This window comes from Rhinopithecus bieti, unplaced genomic scaffold (assembly GCF_001698545.2).
Source record: "Rhinopithecus bieti isolate Rb0 unplaced genomic scaffold, ASM169854v2 scaffold_986, whole genome shotgun sequence".
Taxonomy (NCBI): Eukaryota; Metazoa; Chordata; class Mammalia; order Primates; family Cercopithecidae; genus Rhinopithecus; species Rhinopithecus bieti.
Genome location: NW_016803218.1, coordinates 175721 through 196957, shown reverse-complemented (window position 1 = coordinate 196957; position 21237 = coordinate 175721). Strand labels below are relative to the sequence as shown.

Here is a 21237-nt window from a genome sequence, read left to right as displayed (position 1 = left end):
ACAGGCATGCACCACCATGCCTGGCTTTTTTTTTTTTTTTTGTATTATTAGTACAGATGGGGTTTCACCATATTGTCCAGGCTGGTCTTGGACTCCTGACCTTGTCATTTACCCAAGTTGGCCTCCCAAAGTGCTGGGATTACAGGCGCAAGCCACCGCACCTGGCCGACAAATGGAGTTTCAAAAGACCAGGGACACAATACCAGGGTCACAATATGTCCTGGCCAATATCTCAGATAATCCTTGAGGCAGGAGCTGTCAGTCCAGAAGTCTCCTGTTCTGTTTACCCACAGATTTGTAGGCCACTACTACTAAGCATCATACAGGGGGTCTGGAATTCCATGAGGGTGCATGTCTGGGAAGGCCCAGAGCCTGTCATTCCCAGCAGGACTTCCAACCAGGAGGAGAGGCTGAATTCTGAAAGCCTCCCCCCATATGGCTTCCAATTTTCTTAGATCATCCTTATTATGTCTTTTTCTCCAAACCTCCGAGCTTTCAGCAATTACGAGTATGGTGTTTTAATATTTGAGATCTCCCAGGTATGGTCCTTTTCCTCTGCTTTTAAAACAGGAGGAGGCATTTGCTATTACCCAGCCAACTTTTCCTAGCCTGAGGGTGTGAAGCTTATCTTTGGGGAAAGTGTTTTCTGGTACCAGGGAGGAAATGCTTTCCTGGGAGGAGTTAGTTACTCAGTTGAAAGTGTTCCCATACCATGTTCCATTTATGCCTGACAAGTCTTTAATGGCTAAAGGTAAAGCTAACAAAGGGAATCCTAAGACAGTAAATACCAGGTCATCAAGAGGTTCCTTAGTGTTACTGAACTGAGCAAACCGCTCAGGACAGACCCAGCAATTAGTCCTGTATAAATGGGCCATGACTGACACCGTAGAGGCTAAAGGGTGTGATGTATTACCAAACCCAATCAAAAGTCCTAGCAGACTCGGCACCACTGGGTAGCGGCTGCTTTAAATGAGGGGCCATCGTTGCTTTGGAAGTACTTAGGGAGCCCAAAGCAAGGAATTATTTAACTAATTAGTATTCTCACCACCTCAGAGGCCTTTTCTGTTCGGCATGGGAAGGCCTCTACCCAGTTAATGAAGGTATCCACCCACACCAAAAGATATTGAATGCCATTTATTTTGGGCATATGGGTGAAGTCTATCTACCAGTCCTCCCCTGAGTAACTTTCCCTACTCTGAGTGTGGTGGGGATTAAAGCGATTGTTTTTAAGAGGGTTTCACAAGCATTAACGACCTATTTGACCATTTTTAGTAGATTTTCTCCTGAGAACAATCTCTGGACACATTGATGTCTTATGCTTTCCTAAGTGAAAGGCTCAGTGGAGGATTTTAAGAATCTTCCATTGGCTGGAGGCTGGCAGGCATACTTTGCCATCTTCTGATTGTAACCATCCTGAGGGTTGAACAGTCTACCCTGGAGAGGTGGCCCATTCTATCTCTGTAGGGGAATAATGAGGCTTTATTTCCCTTATGTAGGGAAATGTAGGAAAATCAGAGGCGTCTCAGGTGTATTGGGACCTTGGGGCCCTCTTATTGCTGACTTTGCTCTTTGGTATGATAGCCTGTTTCCTTTGGTTATTTCATCTACCCCCTTCTGATGCCCTCTGCAATGTCTTACTGCTAATTCTCATGGGAGGAATACTGAGGATAATAGCCTGTTGATGTCTTGATGGTATTTAATGGAAGACCCATTAGTGGTGAGGAAGTGCCTTTCCTTCCAGATGGCAGCATGGGCAAGGAGAACTAGAAAGGTACACTTGAAGTCAGTATAAATGTTAGCTGTCTTTCCTTTGCTTAGTTCAAGTGCTCTTGTGAGAGGGATCAGCTCAGCTGATTGAGCACTTGTGCCTGGTAAGAGAGGCATATTTTCAATAATGTTATTTAGAGTGACTACTGTATATCCCACTTTATAGACTCCCTGTCCTACAAAAGAGCTCCCATCCATAAAGTGGGTCCAGTCTGGATTTTCTAGGGGAATTTCTTTGAGATTCTCCCTAGCGGCATAGGTTGTACTACAATCTGTTCACAATTATGTTCATTTTCTCCAGTTTCCTCTGGGAGGAAAGTGGCTGGGATCAGGCAAGGACAGATTTTTAACTAGACTGCAGATCCCTCTAGCAGCAAAGCCTGATACTTGAGGAGGCAGCTGTCTGTTAGCCAGAGACTCGCTTTAGAGGACAGCAAGCCTGCCACATTATTTATGTGAGGTACGAACAGGTTATTCCCCAGGGTTAATTTGGTGGCCTTTGGGACTAGCAGGGGCGCCACTGTAACTGCTCAGAGGCAAGCTGGCTATCCTTTAGCCTCCAAGTCAAACTCTCTACTTAAGTAACCTACTGGCTGTTGAGCTGGGCCTTGAACTTGAATTAAAACTCCCAGGGCCATTCCTTTCCTTTATGATACATAAAGATTAAAAGCCTTCCCTATGGAAAGACTAGGGGCTGGTGCTTTAAGCAAGGCTTATTTTAACTGATTCAAGGCCTTTTGACATTTAGGTTCCCAGGTCAGGAAGTGAGTTTTAGCCACTTGAATTTATTTTATAAGGTGATATAAAGGGCAACCTATTTCATCATACCTGGGTATCCATAACCTACAAAAACCCGTAATGCCCAAGAATCCCTCAGCTGTTTGAGGGTTCTGGGGAGAGGAAGGGAAGAAATGGGCTTAATCCTCTCCTCGCCTAGTGCTCTTGTTCCCTTCTGACAAGGCCAGGTACTTTACTGAAGTCTGACAGGGCCGAGTCTTAGATTTTGAAGCCTTATATCCCTTTCCAGCTAGAAAATTAAGGAGAGCCTCAGTGCCCTCTCAAGAAACTTCCTCAGTCGGGGCACAGAGGATAATGTCATCTACATATTGTAAAACTTTAACCTGAGGATGGGAGAATTCAAAGTGATCTCTTGACAATACTTGCCCAAATAGGTGGGGACTATCTCTAAATCTCTGAGGCAGTACCATCCAGGTTAACTGGGTTGTTTGAATGGGAGGAGTCCTCAAAGGCAAACAAGTATTGGGAGTCAGGGTGTAAAGGTATACAGAAAAAGGCATCCTTTAGGTCCAGAACTGGGAACCATTTAGTTCCCTTGGATATTTGAGTTAGCAAAGTATAGGGATAGGGATCTACTAGATGAATCAGAACCATAGCCTCATTAATAAGGCAGAGCTCCTGAACTAGTCTCCATTCCCCATTGGATTTTTGCACCCCTAATACTGGGGTGTTTCAAGGGTTACTGCAAGGCCTAAGGAGGCCTTGTGCCTTTACATTATCAATGCTGGCTTCTAGCCCTTTTCTACTTTCTGGCTTCAGGGGGTATTGTCTCTGGTTAGGAAAAAAAGTGGGATCCTTGAGGTGGATCCAGACTGGTATACTGGTTATAGCCCAGCCACTTCTTCCCTCAGTTGCCCAAACCTCTGGGTTAATACTGTTTTCCACTAAGGGGAGGCAGAGTTTGTCCTGGAGCCATAAGGATGGTGGCCCCCATACATGCTGGAATATCTCTACCTAATAAAGGAGTGGGACTTTCAGGCATGATTAAAAAGGCCTGTGTAAACAGTAGGTCTCCCCAACTGCAGCTAATAGGTTGAGAAAAATATCAAGTTAAAGTCTTCCCTGAGATGCCCATCATGATTGTGCTATGGGAGGAACGAAGGCCTGAATTGGAGAGGAAAACAGAGAGACTAGCTCCAGCGTCCAGAAAGAAGTCTATCTTCCTCCCTTCAAACTCCAGAATCACCTGGGGCTCCTGGGTAGTAACGCAGTCTGAGCCGCTGGAGCCAGGGAGTTAAGCCCCAGGACCCATCAGTCCTGCTGGACCATTTGTGAGACTGGCTCTGGACTCAGTGACCCATGTCTCCTGGGACAGTCTGCCTCCCAGTGGTCCCCACTGTATACTGGACAGGGTTGAGGTGGCTTCTTCTTGCTGCATGGGCGGTCCCTTTTGAAGTATCCGGGTTTGCCACATTGGTAGCAACTAGCAGGTGCACCTTGGGGATACTGGATTTTATACAAAGTGCCCACAAGAGTCTCTGCCTTTTTCCTCTCCTTCTCCTGGGCCTCCTCCTGGTCTCTATTATAAAAGACTAAGGTGGTTACCTTCAGGAGGTTTTCTAAGGTGCTATCTGGTCCCATGGCCTGTTTCTGTAGCTTCCTTCTGATATCAGGGGCTGTCTTGAGTAATAAACTTGTCTTTCAAAATTAGCTGCCCCTCAATTGAATTATTTACGTGAGGTATAAACATCCCTCACAGGAGACAGGAACATATGTTTCACTACAGCCTCTCTCAGCCTTTCCAAAAAGGCTGAGGGAATTTCATCTAGTTTTTGATCTATCATGGAAAGTTTGGGGTAATTAAGAGGCTTGGCTCTGGTCCTCTGTAAGGCGTCTAATAAGCACATTTGAAAATGTTTTATTTGCCACTCATCTAAGGTACCACTGGGATCCCAATTATGTTGTTCAAGGGGCACTGCCTCCTTTCCTATTGGGTATGTAAATGCTGGTTCTTTCTCACCTTCTTTCCTTATTGAGCAACTATAGAAGACATGTTGTTCATCTCTGAGTTTTTCTGCTGCCTGCAGGGCTACCTGTTTCTCTGCAGTAGTTAGAGTTTAAGAGCAACATAACATCACTCCAAGTAAGGTCAAACACCTGAGTTAGGTTTTGGAAAGCCTCTATATATCTATCAGGGTCACCAGAGAACTTGCCCAGGTCCCCCTCTATTTGCACAAGGTCCTGTAATGAAAAGGGAACTTGGACCCTAGTGGCACCACGTCCATCAGGCATTTACTGCAGGGGTAACAGTAAAGTTGGGGGTTGGGAGGGTAGAACTGGAGGTGTTGATGATGTGGCTGAAGGAGGTCCCAGAGAGTGGGGAGAGGAAGGACTGGGGCATCCAGGAACTGCATCCGAGTGTTCCCTAGGGGTTTGTTTCTCAGACTTTGGGGAATTATCATCTGTGGACTTGCCTGATGTATCTGTTAGATCAGGGTACATTCCATATCACACAAAGATCTGGGTTGTCTCGCAAGGCAAAGAAGGCTTGCACATAAGGAACCTCGGACCATTTGCCCTCCTGTCTGCAGAAAACATCTAGTTGTTAAATGGTATTAATATTAACACTTCCCTCAGGAGGCCAGGCCTCCCCATCCTGCAGCTGGTAAGATGGCCATGCCCGAGTGCAAAAGAATACGAGGCGCTCTTTCTTCAGAGTCTGAGTGTCAAAGGAGTTCCAGTGTTTCAGAATGCACTTGAGAGGAGTATAGGCTCAAGATGATTTGTTACACATCTAGAAAAAGAGGAGAAAAAAGGCTTCCCTTAGTCTCCTTTGTTTTTCTGAAGTGACTGAGGACAGAGAGAAAAATAGAAGGGGTGTCCCCCTTCTCCTCTTCCTCCTGTTTCCTCAGATTCCTAGTGACCATTATAGGTGCCGCCCATGGATCCAAGTATGACCTTCACCCATGAATCCGGAGGAGCTAGCTTACGGTCACCTGCACAAGGCTCTAGCTCTCTGCCCTGCTGGTTTCCTAGACCTACTTGGCCCATAAGGCTCCTGAGATTCCCTAGAACCCTGGGAGAGACTATGCAGTAGTTGAATTTGGGCAAGACCCTTAAAGAAGGGAACATCTTAACTCTATCCTTACATCTTCTCACTACCACCTGGGCAAAGTTACGAATTTCTAGAGAATGAGACCAATTGATTTCTAAACATAAGATCCCTTTCTCACTTAGATGCCAATGTAGCTGTGTGCAGAACAGATGCCTCAAAAGAATGTAAAAATTGAATGGCCGTTCTCCCTCCGATGGGGATAACACTGAGGCTAAAATCTGTCTTGCCAGGGTGGCTTCCTCCTGGCTGTTGAAAGGGGAGTTTTTCTGCTTACAAATAGGGCATGGGGCCTGATCACTGAATGAGGGACATAAGAGGTAAAGGAATCAGGGAACTAGAGGTTTTGGGCAAAGGGCTGACAAGGCTTCTCAAGAGAAAAATCCCATCCCACTAGGTGGCACTGTAGGGTTTGAAATGTTAGAAAAAAACTCTGACTACAAATTCTTTCCAAGCAGCGGTCAGAAAGACAGGCTTGGGGCTTAATAGGCTGTCCCCATAATATGCTGTCCAGTAGAAAAAAACTAGGCTTAAATTCACTGGGCAATGCTGAGCTCTTACATGGAGGAAAAACAACCCAAAGGAGAAAAGGATATTCACTTGGGGTGAAACATCCCCCTATACAGTGCCATGAATGTCTATCACTGGGGAAAAGGGCCAAAGTAAAGGTTTAGGCTGAAATCTTGAAGTCCCCCTGTCTCAAGGAAATCACAAAAACAACAATTATTTGAGTTATATTCCTGGTTACTAAGGCACTTGCTGACTTTGCTTAACAGGATTATCTCCCCAGGCTATAAAAACACCCACAACATTGCATACAAATAAGGAATAGGAGACATAGTAGCTGTGAAAAGCAAGGAAGAAAATGTAGCAGGAAAGTCTGGAAGTCCTGGTGACAACACCCTGATGGGCTGTTGGGGCCTGGAGTTAGTCCAGGGGCCTTCAGGTAACACTGAGGAGTTGCCTCAAACAGAAACCTTCAGTTGCCCCAGGGCCTCCTTCTAGCCCATGTGACAGCTAGGTCCTCTGTGAAAGGAAATTGGATTGGAACAGAGCCAACATTCCAACACCTGAGGGTGAAGGGGGACTGACAAAGTCCTCTCCAGCAAACCTGTCCCTTGAGTCTCATAAGGTTGGCAGCTACTCGAAAAGCTTTTAACTGGCCCAGTGTTTTGTTCAGTCTTCAGGAAAAAATCTGAGGACAAGAAGCCTCTGAAATGAAAGTAAAGAGTTTGGAGGTCCGCTCCTACTCACCCTTCCAATGTTTCCCAGCCAACGCACCAAAATGTTAGTCTCGTCAATGCACCACCATGTAGCAGTCTCTTGTTGCCTGAGGCATCACCTGAAGTTCTTTGTCTCATGACCAAGAAAATTAAGGAGCGTGGACCGCAAGGATGAAGTTGAAGTGAAAGTTTAATAAGCGAAAGAAGAAAGCTCTCCACTGCAGAGAGGGGGCCCAAAAGAGGGTTGCCATTTCACAGCTGAATACAAAGGCATAAGGCACACATTTCTGGTAGCTCCACCCCATCCTCGTAGTGTGCATGCAAGCCCTTAGCTCAAGTTACTCCATGTGGCTTTGTTTCCCTTACTGTGCATGTGTCAGGGGATGGAATTTTCGATTGTGGGTATGTCTAGGCAAGTCTCCTGTGTAGCCTTTTTTAAATCTATGTGGCTTTGGGCATGTTTTAGGCAAGCCACCCTGTACAAGTTCCCTTATCTGCAGTTTGATTTTTCAGGCTGTTCTTTTGTTTGAAGGAATTTTACTGAGGGCCCACCCTAACTGCCTGCCTAACTAGTTTCTTCCTTCCTCCTCTCTCAATGGCACCTGAATATCAGAGTCAGAGAAAGGCAAGAAATATGACAACAGTCACAAATATCACAAGAAACATTTGAAAACCACTTTTTATCCAGTTTTCTCATTGACTTAGATCCAACAGGAATAAGTCCTGTGAATCTAAATGGCCAAGTTTAGATAAAGAGCCATTTTTCTTAATTGATTATTCCACTTCTCCTAAAGTATTTATAATGAGATGTACTAGCTGTTGTGCAGATTTTGCCTTGATAGGCCCATAAATAATTGAGGGCCCTTTTATTATCTAAAACTATTTTAACCAACACATTTTCACAGGTCTCTTGGGCCTCTACAGCTTGAGCTGTTTTATTTACTATTTGGGCCACAGTCAGGGACAAAAATGTTTAGAAACATGTTTTAGTTTAGAAATACCTAGTGCGGGTTAGAAATTCTTAGTCAAACTAGTGAAATCTGATGGTAAGTTATTGATCAGATAAAGTATGAGGAATTCCCCTCTCTGAGCCATAGTTTCTAAATGTGTGAGAAAAACAAGCAGCCCACACATAGTTCAGGGCCTGGTCTGAACACTCAAGTCTGGTTCATTCACAGAGATATAATACTTGCTTAGTATGGAGAAACAGAGGGAGGCTTTACAACACATCACCCCAGAGTCACAAACCACCATACAAAGGTCAGATGGCATGTGACAGCTAGGTCCTCTGTGAAAGGAAACTGGATTGGAACAGAGCCAATATTCCCAACACCTGATGGTGAAGAGGGACTGACAAAGTCCTCTCCAGCAGGCCTGTCCCTTGAGTCTCGTAAGGTTGGCAGCAGCCACCCTAAAACCTTTTTACTAGCCCAAGACACAGGGCTGAACTTTGCTTTGGAGCCCCTTACCGTTTTCCAAAGAATCAAAACAATTAAAACGAATCCAACAGCAATTAATGAAATAAGCCGCCGATGACTGGGAAAGATATCTGTCTTCTCAGGTTCTGCAGAGAGAGACGGAAAACATTAACAGGAAAGCTATAGGCAAGGGCCAGAGAAACCATACAACTGCTACTGGGATCTGTGTGGTTGTGTCATCCTCCTTGTCAGAGATTTAACCACCAGCCCTCTACCACATGTCTCAGCGTCTCCATTCCTATCACATATACCTCCACACACCGAACAGTGTATGTAGCGCTTGCCAAAAATATGGAAGATGAACACCACATACCACATAAGTGTGCCACCCTCATCTTCAAACCTTCTGTAATAGGACACCATCTTCTACTCCTATGTGCATACCACACAGACAACACCTCATACCATACATGCAAGGTATATTTCCATTTCATACTCCCAGTGGACACACATACCCTCCCTGCAGCCCTGCACCACCCATACACACTCCTAGTCCTTACTTCCAAGAATAATTCCTCTCTCCCCAGGACCATCCTGGGCCCCATCTGACATAGCCTGACCACATTCAGTGCCTCCAGTCACTCCCTGCCTTCTTTACTTCTCTCAGACCCAGGGAGATGCATTTTACCAGCAGAGTTACCCCTACCCAAGACCAGAGCTATGACCAAGGCATATGAGCTCAAAAAGCCCCACCCCACCAGCAGGAGTAGGTCTGCTGTGAACTGTGTTTTAAGGATCCAGTGTGCCTGGGGAAGGCACTGAGCATTTGCAGAACCACTCTACTGTAGCCTCCCCATCTTGGGACACAGCCCATAAAACAAGACTACTGGTTGGGCACCGTGGCTCATGCCTGTAATCCCAGCACTTTGGGAGGCCGAGGCAGGCGGATTACCTGAGGTCAGGAGTTCGAGACAAGCCTGACCAACATGGAGAAACTCTGTCTCTACTAAAAATACAAAATCAGCTGTGCATGGTGGTGCATGCCTGTAGACCCACCTACTCAGGAGGCTGAGGCAGGAGAATCGCTTGAACATGGGAGGCAGAGGTTGTGGTGAGCTGAGATCACGCCATTGAACTCCAGCCTGGGCAACAAAAGCAAAACTCCATCTCAAAAAAAAAAAAAAAAAAAAAAAGACAAGACTACTGATTCAGCCTCTACCAGCCTACCAGCCAACAGTTTACAGTGAACCTAGAGCCTGACTAGAAGGGCTGCTAGCAGGACTGGTCCCTGGCCCCTGATAGTCCCTTATCCTCAGGGAACATGGGTAGGATACTGTCCCCATTCCCCTAGCAGCTGGCAGGTTCCCTATTTCAAGCCATATGGACCATCCAAAACCCTGAAGCTGCCATGAGCTGACAAGTCGCCCTGCTCCACCTGATGACTATGGTCACCACTCTAGACCATCTTCTGCCCAGGTGTAGGGACCTAGGCTGGACTGCTGACTCTGGGGCTGAGCTAGGCCAGACCCCAGCTTGGTCCTTCCAGTCCCAGCTTTCTCTTCTTCCCCTTCAGTCCCCAGCTAAGACCCCGGGCTGTGTGGGAATAAGTCTTATGTTATAGTCCCTCAAGGCAAGGAAGAGAAGAAATGTCTAGAAAGACCCTTACCAGAAAGACTCTGCCGAGGAGCAGTCAGGGTAAAGTTGATCCTCAAGGAAGTATGCAAGGACTCATGCCATATCACACATTGGTAGACAGTTCCAGGGTCTTCCTGAGAGGAGTTCAGCTTCAAGCAGCTAGTGATGTTAAATGTACCATCCATATTCTTGATGGTGGGACCAGTGATGATGTCCTCAGAAATCACTACGTGATGGGGAGACTTCTGGGTCCACTTCTCCCATGTTATATTAATATCCTTTGGGTAGAACCCACTTAACTCACACATATATTTGCCTTCATTCTCTTTCACCACCGCTTGATCCTGAAACAATCTGCTGGCTGGGGAAGCTGCCAGGGAAACAAAAGTCATACAGAGTTGGGCCCAGCAGCCTTTTATCCCTGCCACACCTTAAGCTAACTGGCTTCTACCATACCTTCACACCTGTGCATCACTGCTCCTGTAGCCAGATAAGACAAAAAACACAGGATGCCTACTCTTTTTAAAAGATGGGGACTCTGAGGCATAGATAATGCTGTAACCATGTCCAGCAATGAGCTGGAGATTTACAATATCAGACTGGGCACTCCTTAAGGGTAGGGAGGGATTAGCTTATTATCAGCCTGACATCTGACCCATGGCAAGCCTTCAGGACACGTGAGTGACTGAATGCAAGTCAGCTTGGGCTAAATATTCTGGGTATGTCGGTGCCAGTGCCAACTGGGTGTTGTGACCCCAACTCTCACAGCAATTTTGTAAAGCAGAGTTTTTTTAAGCTATGTTGTGCCACAGACACCTTTCATAATCTGAGGAAAGCCTTGGAACACTGTTGTGGTAGAGACTGCTAATTGCTCTTCAATTTCCATTCTATGCATTTTTAGCTGGCCGTGACATATCCAGATTAAAGCTGTATCACCCAACCTCCACTGCAGGTATGTTTGGCCATGCAAACTCAGGGTCTAGTAGGTCTGGATTTAAGCAAAAGTGGCAAAAGCAACTTCTAGGAAGTATCCTTAAATTAAAAGGATGTCTTAAAAGACTGTCTCTTTCTCTCTGTCTGTCTCCTTCATATTTCCTGCAGGATGTTTGGAATACTATGTGATGACTGGAGATGGATAGGCCATTTCCAAACACAAGGTGGATGATACATACTGAAGATGGCAGAGTGACAAGATAAAAGGATCGTGGGTCCCAGATGATCACAGAGCTAGCTGCCATATCTGCCCTTGGCTGGCTACATCAGTTCCGAAAGAAAAATAAACTGCCATTTCCAAAACCACTATTGACTTCCAGTTTTCCCTGTCACATGAGAGGTCATCGCTCCCACCCTATAATAAGAACAAAAGCTGAACAAATTGAAAATCAACCACTTTTCTCAGATTCTTCGGAGAATTGAAGTGACAGAGCAAACTGCGACTCAGAAAACTGGAGAAAGAAGGAGATTAAGAAAATTACAGCTAAGACAAAATTGCCTCATGCAGAAGCTGCTGGAGTCATAAACTGGTAGAAGTACTTAAGCAGTAACTCCAACAAACTAGTAAAGGATGAGTGTGGACTAGCTTGAGAATAAAAACCTCCTCAGGTTCTGGTCTTAGGGATGCTACCATACTTTCATGCGTTTTCATCCTTAGGACCCAGTCTTGAGGATGCTACCACACTGTCACGAGTTTTACTTCCAGGAACTCCAACAGATTCTCACAGTAAAGAGCCAAGAAAAATCTCCTCTTCTTTCTGGGGGATGGAAAGAAGTAATCATTTTAAAATACACCCAGATTATTCCCTCCATCTCAAGGGAAGATGTCAGAGCCTTATCTGACCTGGGAGAAGAAAATTAGCCAACTCCAGCTGTCTATAGCCTTTCTGTATCACTTAAGAAGAGAGAAAAAGAAACGGCTAAGAAACACTTCTGAAGGTCACAGTCCAGAGGCTCAGGCCACTAAAAGAATAAGATTTAATTATAAAAGTATAAACAGATTCTCCTCCAACACTTTACTACCACATCAACAGGGATCCAGTATAATAACAGAAAATTACAAGTGAGAGAGCTAAAAGGCACAGACCCTATTTAAGGAGTTCATAAGGAAACTCAAAGACAACAGGAAAGGAGAGAAAAAAGCACTAGAGAAACTGAAATCTCTGGCACCTATAGCTATAATAAGCATTAAATGCAACCCAGCTCCTAGCCAAATTAACATAAAGCTTCATAATAAAAGCCTATTACCTGATACATAATATTTCTCTTTCAACTGAAAATTACAAGACATGCTAAAAGTACATAAAACAAAGTAAACATCAGACCCAGACTCAGGTATGACACAGATTTTAGAATTATCATACAGGGACTTGTAAAAAACTATAATTAAAATGTTAACAGCACTAACAGAAAGAGCAGATAACATGCACAAACAGATGGGTAATATAAGCAGAGTGATGGAGATGCTAAGAAAGAACCAAAAGTGAATGCTAGAACTCAAAATATCATTAAAGAAATGAAGAATGCCTTGAGTGGGTTCATCAGGAGACTTGAAACTGACAAGGAGGCTGGGCGTGGTGGCTCACACCTATAATCTCAGCACTTTGGGAGGCTGAGGTGGGTGGATCACCTGAGGTCAGGAGTTCGAGACCAGCCTGACCAACATGGAGAAACCACATTTCTAATAAAAATACACAATTAGCCAGGCATGGTGGCGCATGCCTGTAATCCCAGCTACTTGGGAGGCTGAGGCAGGAGAATCACTTGAAACTGGGAGGCGGAGGTTGCAGTGGGCCGAGATCACGCCACTGCTGGCAACAAGAGCAAAACTCTGTCTCAAAAAAAAAAAAAAAAAAAACAAAAGAAAGAAAGAAACTGACAAGGAAAGAATCAGTGAGCTTGAAGATGTTAATAGAAACTTCCCAGACTCAGAACGGTGTGGTGGCTTACGCCTATAATCCCAACACTTTGGGAGGTCAAAATGGGCAGCGGGCGACCACCCTGGCCAACATGGCAAAACCCCGTCTCTACTTAAAAAACAAAAATTAGCCAGGCATGGTTGTGCACGCTTGTAGTCCCAGCTACTCAGGAGTCTGAGGCACAAGAATCGCTTGAACCTGGGAAGCAGAGGTTGCAGTGAGCTGAGATCCTGCCATTGCACTCCAGCCTGGGAGACAGAGTGAGACCCTGTCACAAACAAAAATTTTAAGAAAAGAAACTTCCCAAACTGAAATACAAGGAGAAAAAACAATTTTAAAAAAACAGAATATCCAAGAACTGTGGGATACTACAAAAGGTGTAACAGATATATAATGGGAATACAAGAAGAAGAAAAGAGAAAGGAGCAGAAGAAATACTTTGAAGAAATAATGGCTGAGAATTTTCCAAAATTAATGACAGACACCAAACTACAGACCCAGGAAGCTTAGAGAATACCAGGCAGGATAAATATCAAAATATGCCTATCCACGTCTAGCCATATCATATTTCAGTAGGTCAAGGCTGCAATGAGCCGTGATCACACCACTGCACTCCAACCTTTGAAACAGAGTGGGACCCCATCTTGAAAGACGAAAGAAAAGAAAAGGGAAAAGAAAGGATAGAGAGAGAGAGAAAGGAAGGGAGGGAGGGAGGGAGGGAGGGAGGGAGGAAGGAAGGAAGGAAGGAAGGAAGGAAGGAAGGAAGGAAGGAAGGAAGGAAGGAGGGAAGGAAGGAAGGAAAAAAAAAAGTCACAGGGAAAAAAACACACCTTACATATAGAGGAACAAGAACAGCACTGGACTTCTTGTCAGAAACAATGCAAGCAAGAAGAGAGTGAAGTGAAATATTTAAAGCATTGAAACTTTAAAAAGAGGAAAACACCAACATGGAATCTTATATCCAGAACAATTTTCCTTCAAAGGTGAAGTATAAATAAAGATTTTCTCAGACAAACCTTTCACCAACAAACCTGCTGTGCGAGAAACATAAAAAGAAGTGCTTTAGCGGGCCAGGCATGGTGGCTCATACCTGTAATCCCAGCACTTTGGGAGGCCGAAGCTGGTGGATCATTTGAGGTCACGAGTTTGAGACCAGCCTGGCCAACTTGGTGAAATGCTGTCTCTACTAAAAATACAAAAATTAGCCAGGCATGGTGGTGCATGCCCATAATCCCTGCTACCTGGGAGGCTGAGGCAGGAGAACTGCTTGAACCCGGGAGGCAGAGGTTGCAGTGAGCTGAGATGGTACCACTGCACTCCAGCCTGGGCAGCATAGCAAGACTCTGCCTCAAAAAAAAAAAAAATGTCAATTTTTCCCAACTTGATCTCTAGATTTAATGCAATCCCAATCAAAATCCCAGAAAGCTATTTTGCAGATATCAATAGATTATCAACTTTATATCGAAAGAAAAAACCCAGAGAGCCAACACTATACTGAAGAAAGGCAACAAAAATGAAGGACTAAGACTACCTGACTTCCAGACTTACTACTAAAATACAGTAATCAAGACAGTGTGGTATGGGGGAAAGAAGAGAGAGCTCAATGAAACTGAATAGGGCAGGGCATGGTGGCTCACGCCTATAATCCCAACACTTTGGGAGACTGAGGCAGGTGAGATCACTTGAGCTCAGAAGTTCCAGACCAGCCTGGGCTACATGGCAAAACTCTATCTCTACAAAAATACAAAAATTTGCTGGGAGTGGTGGCACGAGCCTGTAGTACAAGCTACTCGGAAGGCTGAGATGATTGCCTGGGCCCAGGAGGCAGAGGCTGCAGTGAGCCAAGATTGTGCCACTGCACTCCAGCCTGTATTAAAAGAAAAAAAAAAAAGAAACTGAATAGAAAGCCAGAAATGGATCCATACAAATATATTCAACTGATCTTTGACAAAGAAGCAAAGGCAATTCAATGGAGAAAGGACAGTCTTTTCAACAAACGATACTGGAACAATTAGGTGTCCATATGCAAAATAAAAATAAAAATGCATATAGAATATAGACACAAACCTTACACTTTCCACAAAAATTAAAGTAAACTGCCTCATAGACCTAAACGTCAATGGTAAAACTATAAACCTTCTAGACGATAACATAGGAGAAAATCTAGGTAGCCTTGGGTTTGGTGATGAGCTTTAGGATACAATGTTAAGAGCATGATCCATGAAAGAAAAATGTAGTAAGTTCGACTTTTTAAAGTTAAGAACTTCTGCTCTACAAAAGACATTGTTAAGACAATGAAAAGACAAGACACAGACTGTGAGAAAATATTTGTGAGACATCTATCTGATAAAGGCTTGTATCCAGAATGTACAAGGGACTCTTAAAACATAACAATTTTAAAAATGAGCCCAGTTAAAAAATAGGCAATCTGAACAAACATCTCATCAAAGAAAACATACAATTCCCAGTACTTTGGGAGGCCGAGACAGGTAGATCATTTGAGCCCAGGAGTTCAAGACCAGCCTGGGCAACACGACAAAACCCTATCTCTACAAAAAATACAAAAATTAGCCAGGCATGGAGATGTGCATCTGTAGTCCTAGCTACTTGGGAGGCTGAAACCTAGGAGAATCACCTGAGCCTGGGAAGTGAGCTGTAATCACACCACTGCACTCCAGCCTGGACGACCAATAAACACACACAAAAACAAGACATACGAATGGCAAGTAAGAATATGAAAAGATGTTCAACATTATGTCATTAGGGAACTGCTAATTAAAACAACAAATGAGATACCACTATACACTTATTAGAATGGCTAAAATCTGGGCTGGGTGTGGTGGCTCATGCATGTAATCCCAGTACTTTGGGAAGCTGAGGTGGGCAAATCACCTGAGGTCAGGAGTCCAAGACCAGCCTGGCCAACACGGTGAGATTCCGTCTCTACTGAAAATACAAAAATTATCCAGGCATGGTGGCAGGCACCTGTAAGCCCAGCTACCTTGGAGGCTAAGGCAGGAGAATCACTTAAACCTGGGAGGTGGAGGTTGCAGTGAGCCAAGCTCACACCACTGCACTCCAGTCTGGGCAACAGAGCGAGACTCTGTCTCAAAATAAATCTCCAAAAAAAAAAAAAAAAAGGAATTGCCAAGAAGCACTGTACTCTAGTAGATAAAGTTGTTTCTTATGGGAGTACAGGTTAATAATTAAACAATTAAATAAACAGAGTATGGTGGGTACAGGTTTCTCACTGTCGGAGTGGGAGTTTACAGATAAGCCAGAGAAGGATCTATGTGGTAATGGATTAAAGTTGGAGACATCAGTAAGAACAAATGTTTAATTTAATATAGGTACAGATGGTTACACATAGAAATATTTATAGATATGTACATACGCAGAGGTTAGTATACACACATATATTTCTTTGCTCTGTTGGCTGAGAGGATCTAGAATCCAATGATATCTCAGTAGCAAAAACTACATTTAGTGTCCAGGTCTTGGTTTCTAGTATCATTTTCCAATAAAAGGAACCAAAGTTTCTTGGAGTATTGGTTGGTTCTAGGACTAGAACTAGGAAATATACAAGAGAGGAAATATACAACATGAGTCTGGAGCATCTTATAGTGCCAAAAAGTAAAAAGTGCTTAAAATCAAACAAAATCCTTGATATGGATTTGCCAAAAATTAAATAAAACAAAAAATAAAATAATAAAATAAAACAAAATCTTACAATGAATGGGGTATGTCAATGTGACACAAGAGCCAAGTGAATGAGCTCCCAGTGGCCAAAGCTGGAACAATTTGAGAAAAAATAAAGTAGTGCTGCATTATAACACAAAGTATAAAATAAATATCCTTGAGTCCTTATTGATATCAATGATTGAATAAATTCATAAATAGGAGAAAAGAGATAAATCTCCCATGCAGAAGAATTCTTTAAAAAATTATGTAGATACTCCACCCCCAAGGAGAAGAACATAAGTAACCCCCCACCTTAAGTGTGGGCTGCACAGAGTGACTTCCTTTCAAAGAGTACAGTATGAAAATAGGGGGAAGAGTAACTTTTCAGTAGAGAAACCAGACAAACATTACTTCAACTACATGGTCAAGGTCAACATCAACAGTCATAAGTCATGTGATTTGATGTGATGAAAATGGCAGTTTACCTCTGCAATGTTCCTCCAAAAACCCATAACCCCAAGTCCAATTATGAGGAAAACAGCAGACAAATCCTAATTGAGTGACATCCTGCAATATACCTGACCAATACCCTCACCAAACTGTTAAGGACATCAAAAATAAGGTCTAAGAAACTGTCACAGCAAAAAGGAGCCTAAGAACATATAACAATTAAATGCAATGTATTCTGATGGGATCCTAGAGCAGAAAAGGACATTAGGTAAAACTAAAGAAATAGGAATAAACTACAGACTTTAATTATAGTAAAATGTCAATATGGGTTCATTAATTATATCAAGGTACCAAACGAATGCAAGATGTTAATAATAGGGGAAATGGTATGCAGTGTGAGAATGATATGAGAACTCTCATACTATTTTTGCAATGTTTCTGTAAATCTAAAACTGTCCTAAAAAAAAAAAATCTATTAATGTCTTTAAAAGCCACTGTTGGCCAGGCATGGTAGTTCATCCCTGTAATGCCAGCACATCGAGAGGCCAGGGCAGGAGGATCTCTTGAGGCCAGAAGTTGGAGACCAGCCTGGGCAACACAAGGCCCCATCTCTACAAAAGTGTAAAAATTAACCAGGCGTGGTGGCATGCACCCGAGGTCCTGGCTACTCAGGAGGCTGAGGCAGGAGGATCACCTGAGCCCTGGAGTTGAAGTGAGCTATGATTGTGCCATGCCCTCCAGCCTGGGCAACAGAGCGAGACCCTGTCTCCTATGTAGACCTTTTCTATAGATATATAAAGCCTGGAAGAACAGTGGCTATATATATGGCCACCATCAGTTGGCTATATATAGAGCCACTGTCGCTGTTATTCCTTTGTCAGTTGCAGAGGAAGTGAATCCTAATTAATATGCCTCTCACTCCCAAAATTACTATGGACAAAACATTCAAAGTCTTATGTACAATTATGGAGGGTCCATGCTGGACTGAATTACATCCTCCTAAAATTCTTATGTCCTCCCAGAATTCCCAGTATCTCTGAATGTGATTGTATTTAGAGATAGGTTCTTTAAAGAGGTAATTAAGTTAAAAATGGGGTTATTAGGGTGGGCTCTGATCCAATATGATTGGTATCCTTATAAGAAGACGAAATTAGGGCACAGATATTGGCACAAAGGAAAGACCATGTGAAGACACAGGGAGAAGATGGCCAGAGGAGAGAGGCTTCAGAAAAAAACCAATCCTGCTGATATCTTCATCTCAGACTTCTAGCCTCCAGAAGTGTGAGAAATAAACATCTGTTGTTTAAAGCCACCCACTCAAAGGTATTTTGTTATGGCAGCCTTAGCAAACTAATACAGCCACCAAGTTCATTCACGTATTACCAGACCATTTTATAATACAGGAAAGTGGAGCTCAAAGAGGTGTTTGGGTTTTGTTGTTGTTAACCCCAACACCATGGGAACTATAGGGCACTGCCCCGAGACACTCACCCACAACTTCAAGTTGAACTGTTCCCTGTGCCTTCAGAGGGGTGACAACCACCTCACATCGGTACTCTCCTGCTTCCTCCAGCTGGACTCCAGGCAGCTGCAGTGAGGCGTCCCCACTCTTCAGCCTCCATGGAGACACAATGGCTCCAGGTCGGAATGCCTCTTGGTGATCTCCAAAAAATTCAAAGACCTTGACTTCTTTGTCTAACGTCAGACTCTTCCGAAACCAGGTGATACCCATAGAAGTGATGTTGAGGGGTTGGGAATAAATGACTTTGCAGGATATGGTAACATTGTCATTCCGGTGTGTGATCTGAATCCCCCTTGCAATCATCTCCACTTTCAGATCACCTGTGGCAATAAGAGAACACAATGTTCAGTTTTCCAATTTATGAACAAGTTTTTGGGATGTGCTATGGACTGAATGCTGGAGTCCTCCAAAATTCATATTGAGGCCTGACTCCCAGTGTGATGGTATCTGGAGGCAGGGCCTTTGGGAAGTGATTAGGTCATAAGGGGAGAGTCCTCATGAATGGGATTAGTGCCCTTACAAGAAAAGACATGAGGCAGGGCACGGTGGCTCACGCCTGTAATCCCAGCACTTTGGGAGGGTGAGGCAGGCGGATCGTGAGGTCAGGAGATTGAGACTATCCTGGCTAACATGGTGAAGTCCCATCTCTACTAAAAATACAAAAAATTACCCAGGTGTGGTGGCAGGTGCCTGTAATCCCAGCTACTCAGGAGGCTGAGGCAGGAGAACTGCTTGAACCCAGGAGGCAGAGGTTGCAGTGAGTGAAGATCGTGCCACTGCACTCCAGCCTGGGTGACAGAGTGAGATTCTGTCTCAAAAAAAAAAAAAAAAAAAAAAAAAAAAAAAAAAAAAAAAAAAAAAAAAAAAAAAAAAAAAAAAAAAAAGAAAGAAAGAAAGAAAGAAAGAAAGAAAGAAAGAAAGAGAAAAGAAAAAGACAAGACATGAGGATGGGCCTGGTGGTTCACCAGCACTTTGGGAGTCTGAGGCCAGAGGACTGCTTGGGCCCAGGAGTTCTGGACCAGACTAGGCAATATAATGGGATCTTGTCTCTACAAAAAAATAAAAATAAATTAGCCCAGCATGGTGGTTAGCACCTGTAGTCCCAGCTACTTGGGAGGCTGAGGTAGGAGGATCCCTTGTGCCAAGAAGTTCAAGGCTGCAGTCAGTTGTGATAATGCCACTGCACTCTAGCCTGGATGACAGAGTGAGACTCTGTCTGAAAAATAAATAAATAAATAAATGAAGACAAGACAGAGAGATATGTGTCTCTCCATCATGTAAAGATACAGCAAGAAGGTATCCTTCTATAAACCAGAAATGAGGCTCTCACCAGAAACCAGATCATCCACACCTTCATCTTGGACTTCCCAGCCTCCAGAATCACAAGAAAAAAATTTCTGTTTAAGCCACACAGTATATATCTGTTATGGTAGCCTGGCAAGACTAAGACAGGACATTTTTCCATTTCATTTATTTAGATCTTAAATTTCTTTCAGCAATATTTTACAGTTTCCAGAGTATACATATACTTTGTTTCTTTTGTTAAATTTACTCATAAGTATTTTACTCTTTTTGATGCTATTGTAAAGAGAATTTTCTCTTTTTTTGATGTTTTCCTATTTATTTATTTAGAGATAGGGTCTTGCTGTGTCACCCAGGCTGGAGTGCAGTGGTGCTATCACTGCTCATTGCAGCCTCCACCTCCTGGGCTCAAGTGAACCTCCTGCCTCAGCCTCCCAAGTAGTTGGGACTACAGGCACATGCCACCATGCTCAGCTAATTTTTTGATTTTTTGTAGAGATGGAGTCTTACTAAGTTGCCCATGCTGGTCTCCAACTCCTGGGCTCAAGCAATCCTTCCATTGCCTCCTCAAGTGTTGGGATTACAGGTATGAGCCACTGCGACTGGCTAGATGTTTTCTATTTTAGAACAGTAGGTTGCTAGCAAGTTTACGCTTATACCTATTCCAACAAAAAGTGCAAGGACAGTTCAAAATATTACATTTGCTATTTCAAAGAAGAGTGCAACTCCAAAGAAGTCAGACTCATTACTAACAATGCAGAGCTAGACATCAATATTTAGATAAATGTCAGAAACCGAATTCCCCTTGTTGCCATCAAACATGTCCTTTCATTAGTCACACCCAATATATCTAAATAAAGTTTTCAAAATTAATGTTAACAAAAAATGTATCCAAAAACCTGCCAACTTACTCAAAGATTTGTGCAAGTCTATTTTTAAAAATAATACATTAGGGAAACATGGTGACAAGCTTTATGTTCTATGTATCAAAGCAAAAACAGACTTGACCTACAAAATGAAGATAGGGTCAACTGTAACCAAAAGACAGTATGCTTCCCCCTGGTGGCCAACCAAAGAATGGAGGAGCCAAGGATACGAAAAGAACAGCCAGGCCACCTAGTTCTATTGTCATTCTTATAAATGAAAAGAGACTACCAAAAAAAAAAAAAAAAAAAAAAAAAAAAAAAAAAAAAGAATTGGGGGGTCGGAGGGGAAGGGAAAATACCAAAACACTAACATGTGCTTAAAAGGAATACAAACCTGAGTGCCAGACTACATAAATTTAAAATATTTAAACCAACAAATCAAAATTTAGAAGGCAAATTTGGGAAAAGTCGTCTATTTTCAGAGCGCCCAAGTGCTCACCCCGGACCTCCATGTATTTTCATTTAAAGGCACAGAGTTTAGTACCTTAATAACAGCTTAAGAGAATTCCCCTTTTTCAAGGACTAGATCCTTGGAATTTTCTGCAGTCTTG

At 43.4% G+C, this 21237-nt stretch overlaps 1 protein-coding gene across 3 annotated transcripts in view; it reads right to left on the bottom strand.

Moving 5' to 3' along the window:
- Positions 1-98: 98 nt before the first annotated feature.
- The window catches only part of NCR3LG1 (natural killer cell cytotoxicity receptor 3 ligand 1), a 23547-nt gene continuing 2408 nt past the window's right edge, over positions 99-21237 (bottom strand). Inside the window, exons 2-6 of one of the 3 annotated variants that reach the window (XR_001885070.1) lie at positions 18428-18778; positions 9925-10263; positions 8310-8404; positions 6872-7058; positions 99-5299 (exon numbers count right to left, since the gene is read on the bottom strand). Coding sequence is in view for 1 of the 3 variants with exons in the window: in XM_017869925.1 (XP_017725414.1) it covers positions 5279-5299; positions 8310-8404; positions 9925-10263; positions 18428-18778 (806 nt within the window). In the remaining 2 variants the exon portion in view is untranslated. Of the gene's footprint in view, positions 5300-6871; positions 8405-9924; positions 10264-18427; positions 18779-21237 lie in introns of all 3 variants that reach the window. The other 2 variants (XR_001885069.1, XM_017869925.1) reach the window with 2 other exon arrangements.